The sequence below is a fragment of the Prionailurus bengalensis genome, chromosome E4 (genome assembly GCF_016509475.1).
Source record: "Prionailurus bengalensis isolate Pbe53 chromosome E4, Fcat_Pben_1.1_paternal_pri, whole genome shotgun sequence".
Classification (NCBI taxonomy): Eukaryota; Metazoa; Chordata; class Mammalia; order Carnivora; family Felidae; genus Prionailurus; species Prionailurus bengalensis.
The window spans coordinates 8,667,292-8,682,237 of record NC_057360.1 but is presented as its reverse complement, the minus strand read 5'-3'; the positions used below and the strand labels follow the sequence as shown (position 1 = coordinate 8,682,237).

Genomic DNA, 14,946 nt, shown 5'->3' with positions numbered 1-14,946 from the left:
TCTCCTCATGACTCTGTCAAGATTGATGCTATAAGTCTTCCCTTATACAGGTCATGAAGGAAACCAGGGAATCTTAAATTGTGCTTTGGTTTTCTTAAGACGTCAGTATCTTGTCAGATTCTCTTAGAGTGTTAATGGCAAGTTCATTTTGTTTTAAAATTGAATGGATAGAGCCATACCTGTATTGTGCTTAAATAAGTATGGATTTAACAATCATTTTGCTTGAATACAGGGGCCTGTGTGGCTATGCGGAGTTTCAAAGAAGCAAAAACCATGAGCTAAATTTCAAGAACTGAAGATCCCAACTCTGAATAATCTATCCTGAAACTCCTGTACCTCTAATTTTGTGCCAGTCCTCTGGCAATGTGCATCTGAACACAAACGCAAGTATTTAAGGTTTAAAAACCATTACCTTGAACAAGAACTTTATATCATGGGCTAATAGAGACACAGAGTAAAATTAGCCTTACAATGATCAGTTATGGAATTCTTCCTATTTCACCCCAAACCTGAAATAAGTGAAATAATTGGAGAGAAAAGAACATATCGCATACCTTGCTTCAAGTTCCCAGAAAGTAGTATCATCAGACAGCCATGGGTTAGAAGGGTCAGGTGGCACAAGAAATGGGTCATATTCTACATACTGTTCCGTGTAACTTAACAGACTAGAGAGAAAAAAAAAATATTTTCATCTTCGTTCGTTTTTTTCGCTGAGGTTATACCCAGCCCCAAATAAGGGATACGATATAAAAAGGTCTGGGCAAGGAATCACTTGCTTATAGAGTAAAACCCAATGGCAGTTTCCATGTTTCAATAACTTTTGTGCATCAACTTATTGTGCACCTTGGAAGACAAACGTAGCTAAGGAGTCCATGTCTGTCCATGCCCAAACCAAGTGAGGCAACATCCGTCCATTAAAATGAAATAAAATGGAAAGTGTCAGTGTGTGAAAAACAGTGCTAAGGGTCAGTTCCAATCCTTGGCCAGCCAGTCCACTCACAGCTGAAATTTTAGCAAACTTGGAGAATGGGTAAAGGAAATTTTTATTAAAAGTATCTACAGGAGTTAGGTAAGGGGGGAATCACTAACATTTTTTTTAATTTGTATTAAAAAAAAAAAGAAAGAAAGAAAAGAAAAAGACGGAGAGGAAAGGAAAGAAGTTGGAGAGGTGGGATTTGGCAATACTCCAAAGCGAAGAACACGTGTGCCGCTAATAACAGATTTAAATGAAGAAAAGGAAAATATCTAAAATCTGTGTTTAGTTCAAATTCTGAAGCCATGCAATAACTGAAAAGTGTCAATGTTAAGATGAATTTACAGAGAGGCTCTAAGTTGCCAAAAAGTAACTCGATAAATTGAAAGGTTCATTTCTCTCAGCAGGAGTGAAAAATTCAACTCCTTGGAAGTATCTTCTGTATCTGATTCTAGTTGTGCAGGACTGGATCTCGAGAGACTGAAGACAGTAATGATCATTCTTTCATTTAAACTATAACAGAAGAGTTCCCTGAAAGTTTCCTTCCCTTCCCTCCCTTCCCCTCCCCTCTCCTCTCCTTTCCTTCCCTTTCCTTCTTTTCTCTTTTCCTTTCTTTCTTTTCTCTTTTTCTTTCTTCTTTCTTTCTTTCTTTCTTTCTTTCTTTCTAGGTTTATTGTTTTTTTTAAAAAAAATTTTTTTTTCAACATTTATTTATTTTTGGGACAGAGAGAGACAGAGCATGAATGGGGGAGGGGCAGAGAGAGAGGGAGACACAGAACCGAAAACAGGCTCCAGGCTCTGAGCCATCAGCCCAGAGCCTGACGCGGGGCTCGAACTCCCGGACCGCGAGATCGTGACCTGGCTGAAGTCGGACGCTTAACCGACTGCGCCACCCAGGCGCCCCTCTAGGTTTATTGTTTTTGAGAGACAGGGAGAGATAGAGCACAAACAGGAGAGGGGCAGAGAGAGAGAGGGAGAAACAGAATCCAAAGTAGGCTCTAGGCTCCGAGCTGTCAGCACAGAGCCCAACGTGGGGCTTGAACTCACAAACCATGAGATCATGACCTGAGCTGAAGTTGGACACTTAATCGACTGAGCCACCCAGGCACCCCATTTTTGAAAGTTTTCTATGTACAAAAGAAAAAAATAAAATTTCTTACAGGATCCCATTTTAAACACAGTTAACTATCACATGAATTTTTTTTATTTATATGGGCATCTTGAAATACTTACCTATCAGCAACTTTTGACATTTTTAACCGATGTCTATCTAACTGTATTTGCCAATATTTAATCTGAAAAGAATTAAAGAAGTAGTTATGTAAGTAGTGACATTCTCAAAATTTTCAACTCGAAATTCTGATACACTGGGCAATTCTAAATAAGAATATGTTCCAAGTCAGCAAAATTTCAAAGTCTGAAAAATCAAATGAGATGACTCTGAAAATTAAAGTGTTTGAAAAAACATAGTCAATATCCCTTTAGAACAGCAATGAATTTGAACATTCTCCATACTTTGACAAAATATAACTTTATTTTAAAAGCATTATAGGGGCGCCTGGGTGGCGCAGTCGGTTAAGCGTCCGACTTCAGCCAGGTCACGATCTCGCGGTCCGTGAGTTCGAGCCCCGCGTGGGGCTCTGGGCTGATGGCTCGGAGCCTGGAGCCTGTTTCTGATTCTGTGTCTCCCTCTCTCTCTGCCCCTCCCCCATTCATGCTCTGTCTCTCTCTGTCCCAAAAATAAATAAAAACGTTGAAAAAAAATAAAAAAAAAATAAAAAAAATAAAAGCATTATAGAGATTTTAAACATTTATTCAGAGTGAAAAGCCAAATCAGAATCAATCCCCAATATTAAATTCAGAAAATAAATATATTTGTTATTTGTACTATAATTTTTTTTTTAATGTTTATTTCTGAGACAGAGCATGAGTGGGGGAGGGGCAGAGAGAGAGGGAGACACAGAATCTGAAGCAGGCTCCAGGCTCTGAGCTGTCAGCACACAGCCCGACGCGGGGCTCCAACTCACGAACTGCGAGATCATGACCTGAGCCGAAGTCGGTCGCTCATCTGACTGAGCCACCCAGGTGCCCCATGTACTATAATTTCAAAGTAAACCCTACTTCCTAATACTAGCCCAAGAAAGCATCAAAGATAGGTGTTTGGGGAATAATTTTACCAACATTTCATAACAAATGTTCACAGGGACATAATCACACATAGAAAACTTCAAAACTCTCTAAATTACTTTCCATTCATGGTTATTATAAATATACTAGAGAAAGTATCATTACACTATTGCTAAACCAGATCACAATAAAATATCAGGGAAAAGAATAAAAAAGTTATTTTGAACCAAACCAAGAGATTTCACTATTATTTGATATGAGAGACCCTCGTGTTTGCTCTCGAATATCACTTGGGGACCAAACTATTTATCAATTTGCGAAACAACAAGTGACATATGCCATTACTGCACACCAGTGTTACTGCAGGAAAACTTCAGAGGCTTATGAGGAGCAGGGGGGGAGAAGCGAGAAAAAGCTCTCCGTGAAGATCATGTCACATGATTGGATACAGAAAACACGTGATCAACGGTCACCAGCTTCTAGTCTTCCGTTCTTCAAGAAGAGCTCCAGAGTACACAATAACTCTTGAAATGGAGACGCCTAATCATCAGTGTAGGTCATTTTAAAGAATTGGTTAGAGGAAGCAGGATTTGGGGAATTAAAGAGTGAAGAGATCTGAAAAACACCTCTCTATATTGATACATTTTCGAGGGACTACACACCTTAAAATAAGTGATTTCACTAACTTTTAACTGCAAATCTTCTCTATGAAACAGTCAACCCTTCAAATAACCTTTGAGAACCCTTGTCATTAAGATTCACCATGCAGTCTTCATAGCTACTACTCTGTAAACCCTTAACAGATCATTTTTTAGGTAGACCCACCTGTTGTTGTAATTCATCTTCTGTTGGAGGTTTAGTTTCTGGTGTGGGTGTGTGGGTAGGACTGTGACTTCTAATGTCATTTTGTAAACCATAGACAGACTATATTAAAGTAAAAAAGAAAAATTTTAGGACAAAATATCATTTATAGCCACAGACTTTCTAAAAGGTAATTTTGTGTTATATATTCAGTAAGGTAACACAAAGCTTTGTTACATATTTGATTAAGCTTCTCATTAAAATTCAAAGACACTGCTGTCATAAATATCTTATGAATACAAAATAGAAGCCCAGCTCTTTGAAAAAATATGTGGTTAGATGATTAACTTTGACAGAATAATCGATTATATGGAAAGATCACGGTAAGTCTGATAATAAAATTTGGGGATGGACTGAGAGTACTAAGTTGGGAAATAACACTGTATAGCATTTAATAAATATTGATTTCAAAATAAAATAGGGGTGGATATAGAATAGATTAAACACTTTATAAACCAAAAGAAAATGAAAAGAATCCGAGTTTTACAAAATGGAATACTGAAGAGAGAGACTACGTCAACAATTCTGTTGTTGATTTGGTTTCTGCTAGTGTGATCAAGGACACCCCAGAGTGCTCCAAATTTCCCACCTCAGCATTGGGTTATTTACCTCACCACACGGGCCTTGACATTTGGTGCCTTTGGGTGCCTTTTGCAAGCACCAGTGACCGCAAAGTTTTCTCCTATCTTTGGAATCCTCGATGCCCCAGTGCTTCTTTAGTATTTTGTCAAAAGGCCAAATCTACTGTTTAGGAATACTCTTTTTTGACAAAGACCCACTGCTTAGTACGTACAAATAAATATTTCGAGTCTTACAGAGACAAAAAAAAGTCTTCACCTGGAGGCGAGGCATCTCACATATCAACTCAAGGGAGAAGCCAAATAACTTTTTCTTTCATATCAAAGAATTATGACTTTAAAATAAAGGATTTAATATAAGCTACTGAGCACTTTTTGTTTGGACAAGAGGATGAAAGATAAGGACATAATAAAACTGCTCAAGCCCCACAAAACTGAAGTTACCAGATAGGTTTGGAAGAAACTCTTGAAATCAGAAGAGGGTAGATACAGATGTTTAAATGAGCCAATTTTCAGGCCCATCACTAACCATACAAGTATCTCTACATTCTATCGTGTTTTGTTCCTGACCTGTTTTTACTCGGATTCTATCTTTTCTTAATGTTAACCTGTTAGCTCTATACATGGACCTTTGGACTTGGTTTTTCCCTTGTAACTCCTCCTTACTTTGCTCTTAGCCTTTCTTCAATAAATACTCACTTGGATTTAACCTGCCTGAATTATCCAATTTAGACTATCTTTGGTAAATCTTTCAATCTGCGCTCTCTTGACCTAGTGTCAACCTCTTGGAACTTAATTTCTGTCACTGGGCATCCATTTCAACCCAACAAATATGGGTTGTATTCACGTATGCCGTGAATTAATTATTAACAGGAGTGGACTGAACGGCTTAATTTTTTCTGTTCTTCCATTCATTCATTCAACATTTATTGAACACCTACTGTATGCTGGAGATAATGCTGAGCACTAGGGATGTAGAAATAAACAAAGATAGGTATGCTTCCTCCTCCATTGGAATTCACAACCTAGCGGAGGGGAAACATGTTACACAAATAATCACACAAATAAACATATGATTAAAACTGTGGTAAGTATCATGAAAGAAAACAATAACAAGAGCATGGGGCCTGTGTACAGGAGACTTAATTTTCACCGAAGAAACAGAGAAGGCCTATGTGAACTACTAATACTCATATTTGAACTTTGAACTCTGAAGTGACAGTTGAGGTTGATGATTTTTTTAAATTGGGTGAGTAAAAGATCACCAATTATTCAATAATTGTAGAAAATAAATGTAGACATTGTCCAATGTTTATTATTTTTCAGGTGTATTACATTAATTTTTATAAAGAAAATAAAAAGACTCTAAGGTTTAAACATTACATTCTTATTTACCTTAGTTTAATTAAAGTACTTAATAAGAATCTATAGTTCATAGAAAAACGCTTATAAGATAAGATAGCTGACTATTTTAACAGTAAGTTTTTGGGTTAAGATTAAAAATAATTTAAAACACTGCTGGAAAAAATACTACATTTTGTGGTGTCATGGAAGTAAAATGATGTATAAATTATCTTCTGTCTCTCTATTTCTATGATTACTTCAGTATGTATGCATAGCACATAGGTTCAGGAAGGTCCACAGAAGAATCACATCACTGGAAGGTGGTGTTTAAAGCTGTCTTCTAGCAGTCTCGCTACTGGCTCTGAGGTTACTGTGGAGTTTCCATTTTTTGTCTTACATGCAGGTAAACATCAGGAGTCCTGTCTTTCATCAGTCAGAGTGCCTTTAATTTTCTGGGGACCAGTGATAGCTCTTAACTTTGATTCTTGGTTACAGTGAAAATGGCCACGAATAATGAAGTTTTACATAGAGGGCTTATTTTATGAACAAAGGAGGTAAGGAAATTGATACGAGTTTGGCAGACAGGTTATGAGGATCATCTGAAATGTAAAAGGCTTTGAATTTTTTTTTAAGTTAATATATTAAAATATTGGCCTAGGGTGGGTGGAGTAGACCTAGCAACAGGTAGGAATGGAGAGAAAGGGACATGGAATTGTCTGAATGTCTCAATGTCTGCAGCTGGGGGTAAAGAAAATTAACTAATTGGGATCCATTTTGAGTTGTTAGCAAAGCTAGTTACTAATCAAGATGCTGTGACGTGATGAACATGTCCACTTATTCAAATCCAGGATTCCTGGACCAGCTTTCTTCATATAGGGTACCATCCAAATGAATACTGGGTAAGTTACTCATAAAATGAAACAGATCTGATGTTCTACATAAATATGTTCATGTATGATTTCCCTTCACGTCTTAGAAGAAAGAGGTCTAAGAAAATTCTCTACTTTTAAAGCAGAAACGAAAGAGTGCAGACAGTTTTTATGCTTGTCTATACCGAGTGAAATCTCTGGGATTTTTCTGACTGGTGGTGGAGGGAGGGGATATTTCTCTTTCTTCTGGATTGCTCAGCTCAGCTAGAAAATGGATTGTGACCACATTTGCTGCCATGTGCAGGAAGCCCTGACAGAGAGAGGGTAGAGAAGAGAGGGCAGGGTTAGAGAGACCCTGATGAGTCCCTGGGTCCATCACCCCCAGGGCTAACTCTGCCCCTGCTGGCCCCCAAGGCTTTAGAATATTCCCTGCTTGTAGCCATTTTGATCAGAGTGTCTATTGCCTGCAAGTTTATTGTCCTTCTTACTTAAAACCCTTTTGTGTCACTGTAAGGCATGAGTAGTTTCTTCTGTTAAGATTAAAATGCCACATTATGCATCCAGACAGGAGGAAATGCCAGTATTTTTATGTATAAACAGCTGTAGCCACTGCATTAAAAGCAGAAAAGCTAGACATTTAATTGTGAATTTGCTAACCGTTCTTCCAGAATGTGCACATTAGCTATTAACTAAAATATGAAGTACCTCAATGCCTAAATGAAGGTGATAGAAAAAAGAAAAGTAATGAGACAAGAAACAGCTTACTGTTGTTTTGAAATATGGGCTCTGGAGTTATAGGAAGTCATCCAAAGTGTGGGTTCAGTCATGTATGCACAAATGCTTTTTTAATTTTCCTCAGGTTTTGTGTTGTTCTAGGACCCTTCTAGTTATTGTCGTAGAGAAGGATTCATCCTGTGATGCTTAATTTTTTGTGTCAGGTTGGCTGGGCCACAGTGCTCAGATATTTGTTCAAACATTATTCTGGTTGCTTCTTTGAGGATGTATTTTGAGCGAGATTAAAATTTAAATCAGCAGACTTTGAATAAAGCCTATTGCTGTCCATAATGTGGGTGGGCCTCATCCAATCAGTTGAAGGCCTGAAAAGAACAAAAAGATAGACCTCATCCAGGCAAGAGGGAATTCTGTCAGCAGATGGCAATTCTTCCCTGGGACTCTAGCCACTGGCCTACCTCATTAGATTTGGGGCTTGCCAAGCCTCTACAACTGTGTGAGTCAATTTCTTAAAATAAATCTTTCTCTATCTCTGTCACTCTCTCCTGCCCCCTTTGGGAAACCCTGACTAATACACAGGCTGACCTATTATAATTAAAATTTTAGAAGCAGGCTGAAGAAAGCCAGGCACACAGTGCCCCTTAAAATTTGCCTAGATTAGGCTGACTTCCTTCTGACTATGCTACCTTATCATCCATAGAGACTTACGGAAACACATTTTCACCTACTTCTTTCTATTTTAGTAAAGACAGGTTTAAAAACTGCCTAAATACTTAAACATATCTCAAATAAGATATACATCTAAGCCTTCTCTACACATATTTGATATACATATTTGAAATTCAACAATTAAATATAACATTCCAAACCCTGATATTGTTTAGGTACATGTGATGGATTACTACTTTAGGGATTTACTGAGTCCCTTATTCTTGTTATATAATCATGAGAAATATTATTGCAGCTGAATGCCAAATAAATTAACAGCAGCTCTCTCTGCTAAGCTCTCTCTGTTTGCAAAGATTAAATATAATTCAGGGGTTCCACTTTCTCACTAGCAGTGGTTTAAGACAGAGCGTGGTCTCACAGCTAAGGGAATAAAGGACACAGCCCAATTAGCTGTGGAAGACAAAGGCAGTTTCCAGAGGTGACAGATTGGCCTCTGCCATTTGTGTCTAGGGCTTACAATCCCGCAGACTTGCCTGCTCCCCAAGGACATAACTGTGAACACTTCAGAGGATAGTGGGATAGTTTGTTGTTTTGCCATTTTTTAAAATAAAATGGTGTGGCAATTGAGAATCCCAAATCATTTAAATTCCCTCGATAACATGTTATGGACTGAGTTGCAGCCCTTTGAAATTCATGTTGGAGCCCTAATCCCCAATGTCACTGTATATGGAGATGGAGACTATAAGGAGGTAATCAAAATTAAGGGAGGCCATTGGGTAAGACCCTAATCCCATGGAGCTGCTGTCCTGATAAAAGGGACAGACACCATAGCTCTCTGCCATGTGAGGACAGAGCAAGAAGACAGCTGTGTATAAGCCAGGAAGAGAGCTCTCACCAAAATCCAACTTAATCTGGGACTTCTAGTCTCCAGAACTTTGAGTAAATAAACTCCCATTATGTAAGCCATTTGGAGCATTTTGTTATGGTAGCTTGAGCAGACTAATATATACCACTTAACACAATTATGTGGCTATATATGTATAGACATTTGTCTGCTTGCTCAAGGTATACACTGTCATTAGATCATGAGCTATGAGCTCAAGGTCATGTCTGTCCCATTTATCATCTAAACACCAGTAAAAGCCTAGCATAGAGACCTGTTAAATCTACTGATTGAATGGCTCATTCCAGTTACTAACCAAATATGAGCTAAAGTAGCAGTGGTCATAATTCTAAAAAAGAAACCAGTATGTGGCTTAGAGTCCTATAACCTTCTATGTAAAATGACACTTGTGAAGATTCTAGAAAATTCAACATGTTTGAATATGAGAAGCTATATATATCCAAAGGTGAAAAAAAGAAAATCAGCCTTCTCCAATTGTTGAAAACAAGGGCATGCATGAAAACAAGGGCAAAAACTTTCTTTTTTCTCTGGTAATTTTAGAGTTAGGGAGCTCTGCTTTAGGCCCTATGGTTCTACCATTATTGATTTACAGGAAACTCTACCACAACCAAGACAAATAGAGCTTAGTAGTTCCATCTCTACAGCGTTTCACCTTGCCAGGCCTGGTGTTTTCCCATTGTTAAGTGAAGCACAGCAATGCCAAGTAATGCTTTTCAAGCGTTCAGAAAGCAGGATGCCATGTGAAACACCGTTAAAGTAACAATACCGGATGGCGTTAAGAAGACAGTGTAAACGATGGCTCTCTTATCTTTCAGTCCTATCTGCCCATCCATATGCTTTCTCTTTCCGAGTCAGAGCATATCTCAGTCGGTGTCTGTTGGGAAAACTTGACGCAAAGTGAGGTATCATGAAAAGTAATTCTTCAAAATTCAGAAGTAGCGATAGGTGGCTAAATGTGCTTTTGGAGAGCTGATTGCAGCTCTGGATGCCGTTCCACAGCACAAAGCCAGTCCCTAGTGCCCTCAGGCTGTGCTGTGTGCAGAGGACTGAAGGAACTGCATGAGGCCCGTCACAGGAGAGCAGAGCCAACAGGCCTGCTTTGCTCTGGCTTTGCCTCTTTCTCTCAGAGAGCCCCTGGGAGCCACAGCTTTGGAGCACTGTATCTGAGCAGGTTTTGTGGCACTCTTCCCTTGGCTTCTTTATCCTGACATCAAGGTAAAGTGCCTTAAAAGAAATAAAAAGTACTTGGATCACACTGGGGCCTCTGAACATGGTATTTCTAGGGATAGAGGAAAAAGACCACAAGAAATAAGACTAGAAAAAAAAGTGTTTAGTGCCTATAGCAGGGACATACACCCTGGAAAGCCCTAATGCTACATAAGGAAACAGCCATAAAAGGGAAGGTCTTAAACTTCTGGGATGCTTTAATTCATTGGTGCCAGTCATGGGCTAAGTCCTCAAGCCAGAAATTCTGATATGCATCAAGGGTTCTTCACGAAATGAATAAAAATGCCTTCTGTGTGTCTGTGTTATTAAATAAATATGTAGGTACTATTGCTATGTATTTTCAAGAGATTATTTACAATGCCACCGAATTCTGGATAGGTTTCTTTTTGTTTGTTTGTGATGTATTTGCTCATGTAACAGATACCAAATGAACAAACAACCACTCTTTTACGGTTGTGTCACAAAATTCTGGTGTTAAAAGGGGGTCCTCATGCAAACTCTGTAGTCCTGCATCTTTATGATGTCTCTTTTCCTTCAGAATTTTCTCTAAAAATGCCCTTCTCTCATCAACATCACTTTTTCCAAGATAATCTCCATCTGTGTTTCCTCATCCTCCGGGTTCTGAAAGAGAAGCCTTTCTCTGTTGATGACCCTTCTTTCCAATGGAGAGAGGAGGTATCCTTGGCATCTTTGCCCCATCAGGGCCACTTGCACGCCTTGGGACCTGTGCATGCTGGAAAACCACATGCTGGAGAACCGTGATGGTTCTACTTGGTCAGGAGAGATGGACTGATGGAAGACCAGGGTTTGAGCTCCCAGATTTTCTTCCAGCCAAGGAACAAGGAAGAGCAGGGAAGATGCTAGAATATATTCCAGGAAGTGGGAGAAAATTTGTTATGACTGGCATCCTCCTATGGCGTCCTCCTGTGGTGTGCAACTTATTACCGAGATCAGCACAGCAAAGGTGGATTTTACCTTCCGTGTTTTATGTGGGTTTCTCATTCTGGATGACTTCTTAATGTCCACTTCAGTGGTATTTACACATCCAGGCTGGAAATGGAAAAACAGAGAGACAAAGGAATCTTTGGGGATGAGGTTTTTGATTCATGCATTAATGACTTGCCATCCACAACCTGAACAAGAGCTGTGATGACACAGGTCTCTGGAAGTTCTTTCTAAATGGCCACAGCCACCCATCAACGGAGCCAGTAAAAAAATATAGTACACTCTCACTCCTTGCACATAAAGGACTTCAGATACCATTCTTGAATATATTCCAGAGAAACAGGGACAAGAAATGCACAGGCTCTGCCTTTGAAAGTGGGTATTGACATTAGTAGGGGCTAATCCAACAGACTGGGAGCAAGGGTGTCCAGAGACCAAGCGGCTGATGGCCCAGCTGGTACCCACAGACAGCCCTGCTCAGAGTACTCCTCTATGTGAGGTGACACTGTTGTCAAATGGCTGTTTGCTTCCCAAGTTGGAAAACTACAATTAGTTGACCCAGCTCAAATCCCAGGTGAATTTTTTTTGCAATGATTCGTGAAATTGGGGGACTAGGAATATTTGTTTTCCATACACAGAATAGGATTGTGGTCAGCCTGTTACTGGTTCTCTGACAATCTCAGGAGCATCATTTTGCCAGACTTACTGTTCTGTTGCACAGAAACAGAGAACTGTAAACCTTCTTTTGTATTTGGAGGAGGAGAGGGGTTGAGGGAGGGAGTAAGAAAAGAGGGAGAGGACGGGGCTGAGGAGGAAGGAGAGGGAGAAAAGGAAGGGGGGAGGGAGAGGGAAGGGAGAGGTAGTGGGAGGAAAAAGAGAAGAAAGGAGATTCAAGAATACAGGGGACCTTATATCTGGAAAGGTCCTTAGATATCACTTAGTCTTTAGAAGTGATTGGAAGGAAGCATTTTTGTGGTTGTGTTTCCCTAACTTTCAAGTTTTGGTACCAGATATAGGGATCTCTGGTACTAGTGTAAGAAGTATCATGTTGTATAACTCTGTGCAGTTTCTCTGTTTTTTTCCCACAGAATGTAAGATCGTTAAACATGAGATATACTTGAGAGTGATTACAGAGAAACTATGAATGTGGAAAAAGACTTTTGCACAGTTGGGATGTTATGGGAGGAGGCGGGGCAAAAAGGCAGCAGTGATGTGATTCTGGAAATAAGCTGTTCTCCACACTCACTGGCAGGCAAGGGGCTTCACTTTTGGTTTAATGAAGACTTGCATGCAGGAATTTCCTTGAAGAACCCTCTCCTGATAGCACAGCCATTGGGAAGAAGCTCCACCATAATAGTGTAAAGGATAAAAAAGTAAATAAAGAAAGCCCCTTTTCTTGATTTTTTTCTACATAGGTTGCATGTGAAATATATATACTACAGACACACAAATACACACATGCATGTGCATGTACACACACACACTGCACTAAAAATGAATAAATCACAAATTTGGTTTGCATATCTATATATGCAAACCATATATATAAACCATGATCTGCTTGGCAGTAAGGAGGAAAAACACCCACATGGGTGGGATGTAGTTACTAATTGACACTGAGTAACTCACTTTAGCTACCTCACCATACTGATCAATATCTGATATTCTGATTTAATTTTTCTGTGGCTACTAGCAGTATAAGTATTTTTCAAGAGACCCTAGTGAGTTTGATATGCAGCCAGAATTCACAACCACTGATAACAAAGATAACAAATATAATGGTAAAACTATTAAAGTAATATTAAAGTGTTTTCATTTCCTATTCAGTTTCCATTTCCTTGCAGCCTTCCATCCGTAAGGCTCGGTCCATTAGGAAGACAAGGCACGGAAATTCTTTATGCTCTTATTGATTCATGGCAAGACAGATCATAGAAATCTTCTTCTATATGTTAAAGGGTGGGAATAGTAAGGGCATGCCCTTCCATGACCTGGAGAAAGACAGACCATTTATTATTTATTTAATAAATATTTATTTCTGATATTGTGATAAGTTTTGTGATAAATAGTGACATACAAGGACAAAGGGATGATCTTCTAATATAGTAAGCATGATAAGTATGTGAATCATCACACTGTAGGAGCACAGGACTGGAGAGAAATTTGGCCAAGGCATTATGCAACAGAACATTTCATATATCCATTGTTGTGTACATCCTCTTGGCTCTCACCAACATGGCTGAAATGTATTTATTTATCGTTTGAGCAAATTTGATCCCAATAAGACCATGCTGTCTTCGGTTATTTAATTTCTTTCTTTTAGTTTTAGAGAGAGACAGAGTGCAAGTGGAGGAGAGGGCCAGAGGGAGAGAGAGAGTGAGAGAGAGAGAGAGAGAGAGAGAGAGAAAGAGAGAATCCCAAGCATGGTGCCCGATGAGGGGCTCAATCCCATGACTCTGGGATCAGGACCTGAGCCCAAACAGGAGTCAGATGCTCAAATGACTGAGCCACCTAGGTGCCCATCTTTGGTTATTTTAATATATAAAATGTACCACTAGCTGGCACCAGATCCACATGAAATGTTATGGCTAAATTGGTTTTCTGCACTACTAAGCATAGCTTCCCAAGAAAATACAAATAACATCACCATTACCAAGTAAGCACTCACTAAAAATGTTCAAACATGTACTCCTGGCCAGATATAATATTAAATTCATAGTATTGTTCAATTTAAGGAATAATGAAATAATATTTACACTGACCTAGAAAAGAGTCATAAATTATTTCTAGTGATTCAAAGATAAATTTATTTTCAATAGAATTAAGCTGTGTTGTGACATTACTGTAACACTATTTATTAAAAAGTACAATTGAATTCCTTAGAATCCATTCCTGAGGGAGCAAAAGGATCATATTATTGAGAAATATTACTGCCATAGTGTACATGTAAGTGTCTCAATGAGTTGCAAAACAGAGATGAAATTTTGGTTTCATCATTGATGAAACCATCATTTTACTTAAAACAATCTGAATATCATTTAGTTCCTGTCATGCAAAATGACATTATTGTAGCAGAAGGCACACTCTGCTCAGGATAACTGGGGAAACTTAAGGACTCTTCAGTGAAGAGAGTAATGGAGAACCACTTTCTTTAATTCAGTCCCAGTAGCCGAAGTGAAATTTTCTGAAGCGATTAAAACAATGTCCTAAATGACAAATAAATGGAGAGTTAAGAATAAGGTGGCAAATAGAACCGATAATATCCATATTCCTGGAAATTAAAAAAAAAAGACATGATTCTGGGAAAATCAAGACTTTGAATGTTGAAATATTTGTCTTTTTGTAACACAGCACAAGGTTTAAAAGTTCAATTTGCAATGTATTTTACCTCAATGAAAATGATTCTCTCCTCATCCTCATTAAAAGTGGTTATAGATTTTAGAGTGATCAATCTCAGGATACTTTTTTAAACATTCAATTGAAGCTTTTATTTCTGTTCTTGGGCCAACAGGGCTTACTAAATGCTACACACAAAGGAAGTTGTTTAACTACACTGGAATTCCTTTCATTCACCCTATCATTCATCTGATTACTACTTAATCTTATTTGCTGGACACAGATTCTGGATTATGTAATCCTGCTTCAGTGTAGGCTATGAACGAATTCTGAGAGTCAACAGCCAGAAGGAAGGCTCCTGCATCAGAGGGGAGGGAAATGTAC

At 38.7% G+C, this 14,946-nt stretch overlaps 1 protein-coding gene across 8 annotated transcripts in view; it reads right to left on the bottom strand.

Moving 5' to 3' along the window:
* Positions 1-14,946, bottom strand: part of RGS7 (regulator of G protein signaling 7) — a 517,383-nt gene that overhangs the window by 30,376 nt on the left and 472,061 nt on the right. For 7 of the 8 annotated variants that reach the window (XM_043568695.1, XM_043568700.1, XM_043568702.1 and 4 more), the window contains exons 10-13: positions 11,260-11,334; positions 3,926-4,024; positions 2,207-2,268; positions 555-665 (exon numbers count right to left, since the gene is read on the bottom strand). In XM_043568695.1, the coding sequence (XP_043424630.1) occupies positions 555-665; positions 2,207-2,268; positions 3,926-4,024; positions 11,260-11,334 (347 nt within the window). The remainder of the gene's footprint in view (positions 1-554; positions 666-2,206; positions 2,269-3,925; positions 4,025-11,259; positions 11,335-14,946) is intronic. The other variant, XM_043568701.1, reaches the window with a different exon arrangement.